The sequence below is a fragment of the Sphaeramia orbicularis genome, chromosome 2 (assembly GCF_902148855.1).
Source record: "Sphaeramia orbicularis chromosome 2, fSphaOr1.1, whole genome shotgun sequence".
In the NCBI taxonomy this organism is placed as follows: domain Eukaryota; kingdom Metazoa; phylum Chordata; class Actinopteri; order Kurtiformes; family Apogonidae; genus Sphaeramia; species Sphaeramia orbicularis.
The window spans coordinates 1,520,303-1,534,052 of record NC_043958.1 but is presented as its reverse complement, the minus strand read 5'-3'; the positions used below and the strand labels follow the sequence as shown (position 1 = coordinate 1,534,052).

The following is a 13,750-nucleotide window of genomic DNA, read 5'->3' as shown; positions in this document are numbered from 1 at the left end:
TCACTCCATCTGCCCCTTTTTCTCACCCTGATTTTAACCATCTGTAAGACAGTTTTAATCAACTTCTAGTTTGTTTTTACTGTGTTTAAGACTCATTTTACTAACTTTCAGTCTATTTTAATCATCTTTTAGTTTAGCTTTACTGTCTTTTTAAACAATATTAATAATAAATTTGATCTGTGGGCAAGTTTCCAAACTAAAGCTCATCTTATAGAACATGAAAGAACAGTAAAATGCTGGTTTTACAATACTTTAGTCTGGTTTAACCAGGCAACATATACATCATGTGGTTATCTCAGAAACAATAGTCGCAAAATATTCTTGACAGCAGGTGATTTCAGGCAACAACATAAACTCTCAGAAATATCCAGTGAATTGAAACGTAGTGTAGAAAAGACTGTAGATATGCCAAGACAAATCCATGTTGTGTATCTATTCCTGCATTTCATTCACTACCTGTTTTTTTTCTTTGCCTGTCGTTGTAGAAACAAAGGAAAATTCTCCCTGCTCCAGCAGACATGAAGAAAAAACATGCCTGTGACCAGTGTGGCAAGACTTTCACTGACCTGTCGAACCTTAGAAGACACCAACACATCCATACTGAAGAGAAATGCTACCACTGTTACCAATGTGGGAAGACGTTCACTCAAGTGGGCCACCTCAGAGTGCATCAACGCATCCACAGTGGGGAGAAACCGTACAGGTGTAATCAATGTGGAAAGTCATTCACCAGTATGAGTCACCTCAAAGTGCATCAGCGTACCCACACTGGAGAGAAACCATACATCTGTACCCACTGTGGGAGGACTTTTGCTAATGTGAGCAACTTCAAAATACATAAACGCATACACACCGGAGAGAAACCGTACAGCTGTGATTATTGTAACAAGGCATTCACCAGAGTTACTGACCTCCGAGTACATAAACGCCTCCACACTGGAGATAGTCCTCACAGCTGTCCCCAGTGTGGGAAGGCTTTTACCACAGTGCGTGAACTCAGAATACACCAATACTTCCACACGGGAGAGAAACCACACCTCTGTGAGCAGTGTGGGAAGACTTTCATCAGAGTGAGTGATCTCAGAATACATGGACGCATCCACACTGGAGTGAAACCTTATAGCTGCGATCAGTGTGGGAAGGCTTTCACCCAAGTGAGCAACCTGAAACGACACCAACGTATCCACACTGGAGAGAAGCCGTACAGTTGTGAGCAGTGTGGAAAGGCTTCCAGGTCACTATCAGATCACCGTGATCACTTACTCAGGCACACCAAGGAGATGGTGATTCCATGTGAGGTGTGTGGAAAGGTATTTTGGTCGTTCTCAACTTTGCGAAGTCATCGACGTGTCCACACAGGAGAGAAACCATACCAGTGTGAACTCTGTGAGAGGTCATTCGCTACATCAACTCAGCGTTCCAAACATAAATGTGCGAGTAAAGCAGTGGAACAGAACATGTGTGGAAAGAGTGAGTTGAGTTACCAGGCTTGTTGTTACACACAACAGTAAAGACTTGTATTTGACAAGTGTGATTCTTAACAAATGTAAGGAAATTGTCACTCTTGCTTGTATTGTGCATTGTATGTATTACATCCCATTAATGAATTCCTTGAAATCTGTTTGGAATTATCAGATTCATGCTTGTATATAAAATTCCTACCGATAGAGTCTGTGAAAACTGATTATTTGGATCAGGAATGTATTCAGCCAAATTTGCCAAGGGTTTAAATCTTGATTTCATGGAAACACTGCTTGGTACTGAAATGGAATTGGATCAGCTCTAGAAATTATGCATCTTAAATCCAACAGCACCCCAGAACCTATACTACCGGTCAAAAGTTTTAGAACACCCCAATTCCCAATTTTTCCACAATTTCATTGAAAATGATGTAGTTTAATATCACAACAAAGTCACCTCACAGGGCTTTACAGAAAATGTTGAAATGATAAGAAATAAATAAATAAAAAAAAAAGAAACACTGAAAATAAGCAAAGTCAAGTAATCAGTTAGTACACTGTTGGAGAAGCAAATGGATCAATGTCCTGGGCATCCCCTGTCCTTGTCGGGCAGGCTGTAGACGAGACCAGGACTGACAGATATCCATTTGCTGATGTCGTTCCAGTCTGTTTGGATGCAGTAGGGTGGGGGCACGTGCAGACAGCCGAGGGTACATTTAGTCAGATGAGGGTGAGGAGGTCCACCCAGACAGGTGAGCATAAGGGAGATGGTCTGGGGTCACAGGTCAGAGCACAGATGGATCACCTCAGGTCCCGTCATCATTGGGCCTTAAGTGTCCACAATTCAGTACGACAGGTTTCACTCCTGGATGTTTACGTTGAAAAGAATGTGTTTGTGCATGCCCAAAGGTTTGGAGCATGCACTTAATTCTCAGGGGGTAAAAACATTACAGGGGTAAAAATTGTATATGACACCTTTCTGGCTCCCCTGCGTGGGGTTGGGGGTTCTTCACACCTGGTCCTCTGTGATTTTTTTGTTTCAAAAAAAGCCAAAGAAATCATTGAAGCTGTTTTATCAACGTGATGTCACTGTCACAAGTCTGTGGTGAGGGTTTATAGTCCATGGGAGTATCAATTCCATGCCTGGTCTGCAGTGTCTCCAATCCTAAAGGCTGTAATCCTGGGCCCTCAGGAGCCCGGTAATCTCTCTTGTCAGCTCGTCTGGTTACTGGTTTGTGACATATGCAGTAACAGCCTTGGTGGATTCTTCACTGTCTGTATAGTCACTGTGAGCAGTAACTTGTTTGGAACCATCCCAGTCTGTAGTTTTAAAGAAGTCTCCAGAGCATTCAAAGCCTTCTGGCCCCTCACTTCCTCCCCTTTCTGTTGGTCATGTGATCAGAGAGACCCAGAAGGGGGAGGGCAGAGGCCACCACAACCATCTCAGTTTCATGGAACTGAGGCCCATTTTTGTCCTAGTTCACTGTCAACACAGATGATTCAGCCCCAAATGCTGAAAGTTTGAAGTCAGATCAGTGAAAATGTTCAAATCTGTTGTGAAAACACACCTTCACTCATGTGGACAAAGTGTTTTAGTGTTGAAATAGATCGTCAGCACCGCCTGGGGGACAATTATGAGGCTATACTACTGAGGGGAAAATTTAATATTTGATATGTTATGTGATTGGTGAATCAGGGCTGAAATGTTAAGAAACTTCTAGAGTCCACCATTAAAACCTTAACAATCCAACTGGGGTTTCTGTTACCTCTGTAGCTTACAGTGGTAACATGCTGGTCTACTGATTCACGGACCAGGGTTCAAGTCTTGAGTGAACTGATTCTGTCCATGAGCATAAGCAGAGACTTCTGAAGTTCAGAAAATGTCAGTAATTCAGTCTGATTAAGTCCCAGGTGGACCTGGGTTCAAGTCTGATGCTTCTCTAAGTATTTTAAAGCCGTGTCACTTATGAATGAAAATGTGACCTGAATTGAACTGAGTGACCTTTTCATTGTGTTTGATAAAAACCCAGCTGGTTCTTGTTTCAGACACAAATGGTTCTGTGCAGAATCTTTAACATTATCATTTGTTGAATTAAAACCATCATCATCACCACCACCACAATCATAAACTCAGGCTTCCTGGTCAAATTCAGTGAATCTTTAACAGCTCGGACTCACAGTGAGTCTGGACACGACAGCATGTTTTTGTAAAACCTTTAAAAACTGAATGAAGTGCAGACGGGGCGACCTTTGACCTCCAGGTGGAGGTTCCAATAAGGTTCATGTGACCTGAGGGTCTGAAGTCCATTAACATGTCAGATACATGAAATGGAGCTTCAGCGGAAAAACTGTGATTCAGGTGAGTTGATGGGACAGTTGGTCTGAAACAGAAGTGAATAAATGAATGAAATGGCGCCATCTTTGGTTCAAATGGAGGAACTACATTTATGTTCATTTACAACCATCATGTGTGGTCCTGCTGCTCAGGGTGGTAGAAGCTTATCAAGGTGATACAGGGACCAGCTTTCAAGGCCCATATGAGCAGAAGTCTATTAGTTCACTGTGAAACCTTTCCATCTTCACACCACACAGTATGTGTTTGTCTCAGTAGCTCAGTCTGGTCAGATGTTTGGAGGATCCCCAGTGGTTCACAGCAGGTCAGGTGTGTGGTGTCAAATAAACATAGGAGACTTCTGTCTAACTGTTCAGATTCACATTCACTAATAAAACAAGAAGACAAACGGATGTAGTTTATTTCTGGCAGAGAATGAAGCTGTTGGTGTTTCAGTGTCCGTCTGTTCATTTGACATTATGAATAACAGCCTGTAGGTGGCAGCACCGCGCCAACGTCACGTCTCGTCAAGCTAACGCGAGAGGAAGACTTCACTCTGCGCAGGCGCAATGACTCGCCATCAACAACAGCAGTAGCCAACTGGAGTGAAGCTAAAGCTAACCGCGAAAAGTTTGAAAGAGCATTTCCAAACCAGAGGTTGTCCATATTTGAACCTGTAGATACGAGTAGTTTTATGGGAATAATGAGAGTTAAAATAGAACAGACACAGTCAGTCCCATGTTCTCCAAACAGTTTACATGTGTGTTCAGGAGCAGCTCACCGCCTGTAGAGAAGCTAACGTGGCTAAAGCTAAGAGCTGAAGCTAAGTTCATATGTGTGTACTGGGTCTGCTGGGTCACAGTAGACTGGTCTGCTATAGGTAGGCTACTATGAGTAGTATTTTATGTCTCCCGAATATTTACACAGTCCCATCTCTTAATGTCCCAGTGTCTGTTTCCAGTCACATCAGTTATATGGTATGAAATCATGTAGATATGGAAGTGAAGCAGGGTGTTTAATACATGTACAATGTATGTCCACAGATACACTGAACATACTCTAACCTCTGTTAGAATCACACTGAATTAAACTGTGGAATTATTTAAATCATCTCTAATCAAAATAATCCCCCTGTCTAATTTGAAAATGTGTGTGTGTTTATATCCAGGTGTGGTCAGTGAATGCATCACCATCCGGACAGTGATGGAGATGAGCCGCAGTGACCCACTGACTATTAAAGGAATGACACTTAGATGGTATCTGTTCATTAAATCCACCTGGTATGTAACATATCATCTGTCATCACATCCATTTATGTAGGATGATTAAATCAACAGTGCTGTTTTTTATGAACCTGGGGGGACAGAACTTTTTCTAGTGCTGCTCCAACCCTCTGGAACTCCCTCCCACTAACCATCCCACACTGCCACCACCTCAACACCTTCAAATCCCTTTTAAAAACTCACTTATTTAAGGCTGCTTTTAATGTTTAATTGTTTTATATTCATATACCTGCCTGCTTTTATCTGTTTTTAATGTGTTTGGTTTCTGTTTTTATCTGCTTTATGTAAAGTGTCTTTGAGTTCCATGAAAAGCGCTATACAAATAAAAAAAATGTATTATTTATCCACTTGTAATTTTTCTGCATCAGTGGATGAGATGATGGAAATGGAGGAACATCAGACAGAACTGAGAACTCCTTCTCTGCGCTGACGCTGCTGGATGACAGATTTAGTCTGCATTCCATTCTGCTTTGTTTTGGGAAAAAAAATATTTAAGAGAAGTTCACAAAGAGTTTAGTTCAGTGTTTATTAGGTTTGACTTTATTTGAGTTTATTGTTTATTACTTTGTTCTTTGCTGAAATAGTTTCTCTTGTGCTTTTTATGGACTAGATAATTAAATAGATGGTGTTTATCATTCCACGTGTTCTCTGGAGGATGGTAAAGTCATGTCAGTTCTGTCTTTGTTCCACTTGTAGATTTCCTGCTTCAGTGGATGAAATCCTGGAAATGCAGAACCATCATTCAGACCATAACTTTTTGAGTTATGTTGCACACTAACGGACAGACAAACAAACAAACAGACAAACAAACCCTGGCAAAAACATAACCTCCTTGGCGGAGATAATAAATAAATGGTCTTTATGGTCATCGTTACAGTCATGTCAGTTCTGTCTTTGTTCCACTTGTAGATTTCCTGCCTCGGTGGATGAAGTCCTGGAAAAGCAGAACCATCATACAGACCTTCTGGAGCTGCTGGGTCGGTCACAGATTTGATCTTTGTGACTGAAAAGCTGTTCTGAGGTCAGTGAATACTCCAACTGTGGGATGGTTTGGATCTGTTGAACTGGTGATTTCCTCTATTGAGTTTGTTCATGCCAGTGAAGTTCCTCTGCTTTATGTTTATCTGTGAATCTGTCCAAACGTTTACTGGATAGTTTTAGGAGAATTTGTGAGAGTTGAGGTCATACTGAAACAGGTCTGGAGTTTGGTTAATCCCAGATTTATGAAGATGAATCACTTTTACAACTTTCATTTGGTTTTAATTTAGACATAGTCCAGGTTGACTGTTGGTTTACAGACATATGTATTCCAGATGTTTTATAAACCGTATAGTTGTTCTTTGTTTCAGAAAAGTTGTGTGTGTTAATGTCTCAGAGGTAGCTGCTGTCTTGGTAGTCTTAGTGTCAGTTTGTGTGTCAAGACTCAATTTGTTAGATTTCCTGCCTCAGTGGATGAAGTCCTGGAAAAGGAAAACCATCATACAGACCTTCTGAAGCTGCTGGGGGACATATTTGGTCTGTATTACTTTTTAGAGGTCAGTGAATACTCCAGCTGTGGGATGGGTTTGATCTATTGAATTGGTGATTTCCTCTATAGAGTTGGTTAATGCCAGTGAAGCTAGTTTTTGTAGAATTTGTGAGAATTGAGGCAGTACAGGTGTGTAGTTTGTAAGTGGTGGTCAGTCCCATTCATTTAATGTGGTTTTTCATTCAGACACAGTCGGGGTTGACTGTTGGTTTACACAAATATGCATTCCTGATCCAGTATGGGTTCAGTTCTATTCAGTTGTGTTTTCTGTTTTGCAGAGGTTTGAGGTTTTATACAGTTTGTTAGTTTGTTAACCAGAGTAGGTCCAAATGTTGTCCTGTTTTTGTGGGCTGCTTTCTTTGTGCTGTTGTGGATCCACATGTTGTGTTCATGCTGTGAACAGCTGTCACTCAGCCTCTGGCAGGGCATCGGTGCTCGGTAGCTCAGGGGTTTGGTCCTTGGCTCTTGTACGGCCGCCTGTCGTCGGCAGGTTGAAGGTTCGAGACTCGTGAGTGACGAGCACCGAGTGGACGGTGAGGGAGGGACGGGGGGGGCCTAGACCCCCCCGAGCTTCTGCACATCTGTCAGGGAGGGGTTATGGAGCAGGAGCCCATGAGCGGCTGGAGTTTTACAGTAATGACGGGGGATTTGTCCTCCAAAGTGGGAGGGGTTTGGATTGGACATGGAGTTGGAATGTTTTACTTTTACAGATTTCATTTTGTCCTTGGTGAGCCCCCCCACCCCCCAAGTTGTATTTCAGAGGTATGGTGTAATTATGTTGTTTTTTGTGACATTATTGCTCGTCCTTTGAACATCAGCTGTTGCCGTTTGTCTCAGTTGCTTTGCTTCTTTTACTGCTGTTTTGTAGTTTTCTATTTTACAGAATTTGCTTATGTTTGTATTTTTATTGGACCTCTTGTTGACCTTGTTTAACTTTTTGTCTTGTGTTTGTTCCAGGTTTGGATGGCGGCTGGCCTTTGACCCAAGTTATGTTATTTGTTGCCCCTGGGGGTAAGAAATAACATTTCTTGGGTCTGGAAGGGGGGGGTGCAGCAGCATTTTTTTTGTCCTTGTTTTTTCAAAATTTTTTTGAATTAAAAAAATTAGTATGACACCCTACTTTTTTTCCAATATTAGTCACTAAGCACTGGATTTGAACCAGCGGCCAGCCTCACAGTAGTCATTTCTCTTTGCACCACTGACCTTCCCACTGAGCTATCTGTGAGCTACCAGTGATGTGCTGGAACTTGTATTTATTGTGTTTTTTTGGACCTGAAAACACAGAAAAGTTTACACATCCTGTCTAGGTCTTGAACCATCAACCTGTGGGTTCAGATGTTGAGTCTGGCACTAGTTTAACCACTGAGCTATCTGTCAGCTGATGTTATTGTGTTGGAAGTTGTATTTATTCTTTCTTTCCACTCTTGTATTTTTTTGGGTGGAAAATGCAGACTTCAGTGGGATTTGAACTCACGACCTTGGATTCTGTAGTGAGGATGGGCCTTTTGCCCTTTGCTTAGACCACTGAGCTAAAGCTCAGGTGGAGATTACAGAGGGAATTTGACCAGTATAAGAAATGTATAAACCTGAAACCTGGAAAAGCAAGAAAGGAATGAAATTTTGAAAAAATCTGTCCCGCTGTGGGATTTGAACTCACGCTCTCAAAAATAGTATGGGTAAGTGACATGTGTCCCATTCCTTAACCACTGTGCTACAGCTGATTTGTTGATATGAGACATTTTTTAGGGGTATAAGACCTGTAAATTTGAACCCTGAGTACAGACTCTGCTCCATCTCCAACCAGGGTGTAGGCCTTTGGTTCTCAGATCTGAGGAAGGGGAACTGAACCAGACCCACAGTGATGTGAAGGGTCTTCTGCACAGAGCTCACCACTCCACCAGCCTCAGCTGACATGTGACAGAGTCTGGTCCACACCAGCTCTGAACAGAAGGTGTCCTGACATGACTGTAGTTTGGATTTGGCACTAGATAAATGAAACTGGATTAGATTTGGGTTCTTAGTCTGGTCTTAGACTGTTGTATCCATGTAGACTGATGTTCACAGCGCTGCACATATTTGTGCTGTCTGTTTTTGTCACTGCTTCTGTAAAGTCCTGGACCAGTTTTAGACCATTGAGCTTTTATTACAATTAGTTGATTTCTCCCTGAATCTTTTATTTATTTATTTTTTTGTGGGGTGGGGGGCAAAAATCACAGGGTGCCTCAACAGACTGGGTCTTGATCCTGCAATCTCTGATTGGTGAGGTTGAAACTAAGGACCTGGAACTAAAGCACTGAGCTCTTTGAGAGTGAGGGATAATGTGCTGGAACTTGTATTTATTGTTTTGTTTTTTACTTGAAAACACAGAAAAGTACAGTTGATGTATCAGGGTATTGAACTTTCCATCTCTGGTTTCAAAGCATGGGTTTACACCAGACTGAACCAACGACTCTGGTAGACAGAGGTGTTGTTTTTAAGGTTTTATGTCTACAATTTGGTGGTGGTCTTCAAAAATACTCAGAGAACCAGGAGCCTTGAACCCAGGTCCATTTGGGACCTTACAAGCATCTTATCAGACTGAGCTATTGTGACAACTGCACAGTCAGGCTCCTTCTAGAGGTTTTGTCTGTGCATTGGGGGGTGAACTTCAAAACAGTAACAGATAATACAAGACTTGAACTCAGGTCCATGTCAGACTGGTCAAGTGTTCAACCAGACTGAGCCAGTGAGGATGATGGCTAACCTGCTTGTTTTTAAGGATTTAGACCTACTATGTAGGTGGAGTGGTTTAAAAAGGTGGACTTAGAATTTTCATAGTAGAGTTTAACGTGAACCCTGGTTTGTCAAACACACTCTGGAAACCTCACATACATAAAGTAACTGCAAAAGTTGCACCGAGTATTGGAGTCAGTGTTGGCAACGTGGCAACTTTTTTTTTTTTTTTAAAAAGTGACTAGTGACAAATCTATGGACTTTTTCTGGTGCTACTGGAGACTGTTATTGTACTTGGAGACTGTGATGTGAAAGCACATATCGTCCTGCACAGTAAGTGATCTGCATCATCGTAAAGCTCTTTTTTTTTTATTGAACATAAGAGTCAAGCACATAGATGGGTACAGACACTGTCCACACAACATAAGCAATAAAGAAGCCAGGTTAACATGACTGGAATGGTAATAACAAATATCACAATCATAAACATTAAATATTAGACAAAAACCTATTTAAAACAAATAAACGAAACTAAAGGAAAACAAAATAGAAACATTGGGAAACTTTGAGGTGGTTTTCAATCAGAGTTTAAATATTTACAAACTGAGTTCTATATTTTAGTAGATTTTGGTTAGACATGTTTGTGTTCAAATATTGCTTTAATTGGTTTTCAAAGTGACGTTTATTTGGCTTGTTTTGCATCCATTTGGTTTTATGAATATGAAATGTTTTTTTATATTTTTGAATGGACTAAAGTGAGGACAAATGTGAAGTCTAGATGGATTTGGGTTGTGAAATTATGGGATGGACTTGATGATGAATTTAAGTTGATCTCTTCTCTGACAGTTTAAAAAACGCCTTAAGTATAAAATCATTCAGGAATATGAAGTTAAGATGGTAAATGTGTTTTTGCTGTTGATTCTTTGGTTATAATGAGAATGTTTGATGCTAAACACATTTAATTTAATGTCATTTTAATTAAAGGTCAGACTATAGAGCAAGTGCAATCATACAAATATCTTGGGACGATAATTGATGAAAAACTGAGTTTTAATGAAAACTGCAGATCTGTGTGTAAACAGGACCATCAGCGCCTCCACTGCCTTAGGAAACTGGGACACTTCCACATGGACCCAACCATTTTAACTTTGTTTTATCGTTCTTTTATTGAGTCCGTTTTATCTTTTTGTCTGGTGGCTTGGTTCGCTCAGACCTCAGTTGCAGAGAAACTCACTGAATCAAATAGTCAGATGGTCCAGTCGCCTGATTGGTGAATCCCAGTCTTGTCCCGCCTCCCTGTCCACTAAACAGGTACACAGGAAGGCTTCATCAGTTCTTAACAATGACTCCCATCCTTTACGAGGTGAATTTCAACTCCTTTCCTCTGGATGGAGGTTCTTAGTCCCAGGTGCAGGACACAGCGTTTATAAAACAGTTTTGTTCCTGTCGCCGTCACTGAGCTCAAGAAGAAATAGTGACATTGCACTTTACTAACTTATTTAGTTATTTATTCAGTTTCTTTGCTCTATTTATTATTATTGTGACTTCAAATTTTTTAATTTTTTAATTGTATGTTCTTATCCTGGTTTTTATCACGGATTGTTTTTAACTTTTCTGGTTTTTATTGTGTTTTATTGCATCTTGTTTTTATTTATTTGATCTTATTTATTTTATTCTTTTACTTATCCATGCTGCTATACTGATGAATTGTGGAACACTGACCACTCAAGTGCCTGTCTGGCATGCTCAATGTATGTGTTGTTGTAATGCCAAGGCAATCACCTAGACTGCAAAACAAATCTACCTACGGGTATAAATAAAGTAACCTTGACCTTGATGTCAGCAGTGGATCAGGGGAAAAGCAGAGGCACTAAAATGAGCTTTTGCTTCTAACCTATTCCTTTTTTGGCTTTTCATGTTTGTTATAATTATTGTACTATATGCAATGATTAATGTACAAACCAAAACAAACAATTCATTTAGTCAATTCAACAAGTGGAAAAAGTAAAATGTTAAGAAGTAATCGAACAAATAATGAGTGGATGTCGTTAAAGGGTGATTATGGTAAATACTTTTGTCTCATGCTTCAGGTCCACTTCAGAATTAGAATAAAACAAGGTAATTAAGTAGAACACTGAACAGCAGAACATGACTAAATGTTTGTTCCAGTTCCATTGATGTCCTGAACTTTCTGATTCATCCAGTGGTTCTTCTTCACCACAGTCATCAGCAGTTCAACACATTTTCAATCAAATCAAACACATCCTGCAGGTCAGGGTTAGGCCAGCGGAAAAATGTTGAATCTAGTTTGATGTTAAGGTAAACACTGATTGAACCACTAGATGGAGCACTGACTGGTTGTGACGTCTCCTTTGGTGGTTGTGAACTTTCTGCTAAACAGACTTCCTCCTCCAGTGGAATGTGATCTCCTTCATGTTGTCGGCCTCAGTTTGAGACTAAACCACTACTGGCTGATCAGTCGTTCTGTCTCAATTACATTATGTTCATCATGTTGTTTCTAACTGATGTAAATCCAACTGTGTGAACCCCGACCGACAACAGAGTCACAACAACAAGTTACTGATTAAAGTCCACAGAGTCAATGACAAGTAGTATCACCATAGAAACCAGGTCCTTGTTGACCTCCACTAGTTGAACTTTTCACCTAGTGGCAGGTTGAGGTTCAGTAACGTCACTGTTTTGTGAAGGTGGTGCATTATTGATGATTCACATCTGTGCTGATGATAGCAGAGGGCAGAGGATGACAAGAATCTTTCATCACACTGGAAACATTCAAACTGTTAAGGTGTGTTATGACACTGACTCTCTCCACTAGAGTCCAATGTCTTACTTTTTGTACGACTGTTCAGTTTTTGTCTTTTGTAGAAATGTTTAACACGTTCACAATTAGTTCATTTTGAACCTCTGATGAAAGATCTGTCATAGAATCTGCACTGGTAGGGTCTCTCTCCAGTGTGGGTCCGTTGGTGAATTTTTAGGTGATTAGCTGTGGTGAAAAACTTCCCACACTGGTCACAGTAATATGGTCTTTCTCCAGTGTGGGTGCGTTGGTGACATTTAAGCCCATGCATTTGGGTGAAACTCTTTCCACATTGGTCACACTCATATGGCCTTTCTCCAGTGTGGATGCGTTGGTGATAGTTAAGCCCATTCATTTGGATGAAACTCTTTCCGCACTGGTCACACTCATATGGTCTTTCTCCAGTGTGGATGCGTTGGTGGATTTTTAGGTAACTTGCTGTGGTGAAAGTCTTTCCACACTGGTCACACTCATATGGTCTTTCTCCAGTGTGGATGCGTTGATGGATTTTTAGGTAACTTGCTGTGATGAAAGCATTTCCACACTGGTCACATTTATATGGTCTTTCTCCAGTATGGATGCGTTGGTGGACTTTCAGGTGACCTGCAGTGGTGAAAGCATCTCCACACTGGTCACACTCATATGGTCTTTCTCCAGTGTGGATGCGTTGATGGATTTTTAGGTCAACTGCTGTGGTGAAAGCATTTCCACACTGGCCACACTTATATGGTCTTTCTCCAGTGTGGATGCGTTGGTGGATTTTTAAGCCACTTGCTCTGGTGAAATGATTTCCACACTGGTCACACTCATATGGTCTTTCTCCAGTGTGGATGCGTTGGTGGATTTTTAGATGATGTGCTCTGGTGAATGCATTTCCACACCAGTCACACTCATATGGTCTTTCTCCAGTGTGGAGGCGTTGGTGGATTTTAAATTCTTTTGCTACTATGAAACTCTTCCCACATTGGTCACACCCATATGGTCTTTCTCCAGTGTGGATGTGTTGGTGGATTTTTAGTTCACTTGCTCTGGTAAAAGCATTTCCACACTGGTCACACTCATAAGGTCTCTCTCCAGTGTGGACGTGTTGGTGGACTTTTAGGGAACCTGCTGTGGTGAAAGTCTTTCCACACTGGTCACACGCATATGGTTTTTCTCCAGTGTGGATGCGTTGGTGGATTTTTAGGTCACTTGCTCTGGCAAAAGCATTTCCACACTGGTCACACTGATACGTTTTTTCTCCAGTGTGGATGCGTTGGTGTTGTTTTAGGTTACTTGCTGTGGTGAAAGTCTTTCCACACTGGTCACAGGTGGGTCTTCCATCCATGTTTGCTGGAATCAGGTGGTCTTTGTCCAGATACAACTTTTAGGTTTCACTTAAATCCCCCTTTGTCTTCTCTCTACATCAAAACACAAAGAAACAGAAGATGAGGTCACTGAAATGCAATGGAATGGAACACAACAAACACGTCCCTTTCAAAGCAGATTAAGCAGACAGACAAAATTAACTAGTTAGATAATTAATAGGATATTTTCAAACATTTAAAAACTCAGTCTCATTAAAATTGATGCAGATCCAACAATGTACAAATGAGTTACAACAATTACTTCTTT

The 13,750-nt window shown here is 40.9% G+C and overlaps 2 protein-coding genes across 2 annotated transcripts in view; one reads left to right on the top strand and one right to left on the bottom strand.

The window, feature by feature from the left end:
- Positions 1–1,827, top strand: part of LOC115436188 (uncharacterized) — a 43,608-nt gene extending 41,781 nt beyond the window's left edge. Inside the window, exon 17 of the mRNA XM_030158959.1 lies at positions 486–1,827. Within this exon, the coding sequence (XP_030014819.1) occupies positions 486–1,511 (1,026 nt within the window). The 3' untranslated portion in view covers positions 1,512–1,827. The remainder of the gene's footprint in view (positions 1–485) is intronic.
- Positions 1–13,463, bottom strand: part of LOC115432728 (zinc finger protein 420-like) — a 597,943-nt gene extending 584,480 nt beyond the window's left edge. The window contains exon 1 of the mRNA XM_030153674.1: positions 11,655–13,463. Coding sequence (XP_030009534.1) covers positions 12,228–13,463 — 1,236 coding nt within the window. The 3' untranslated portion in view covers positions 11,655–12,227. The remainder of the gene's footprint in view (positions 1–11,654) is intronic.
- Positions 13,464–13,750: the final 287 nt, after the last annotated feature.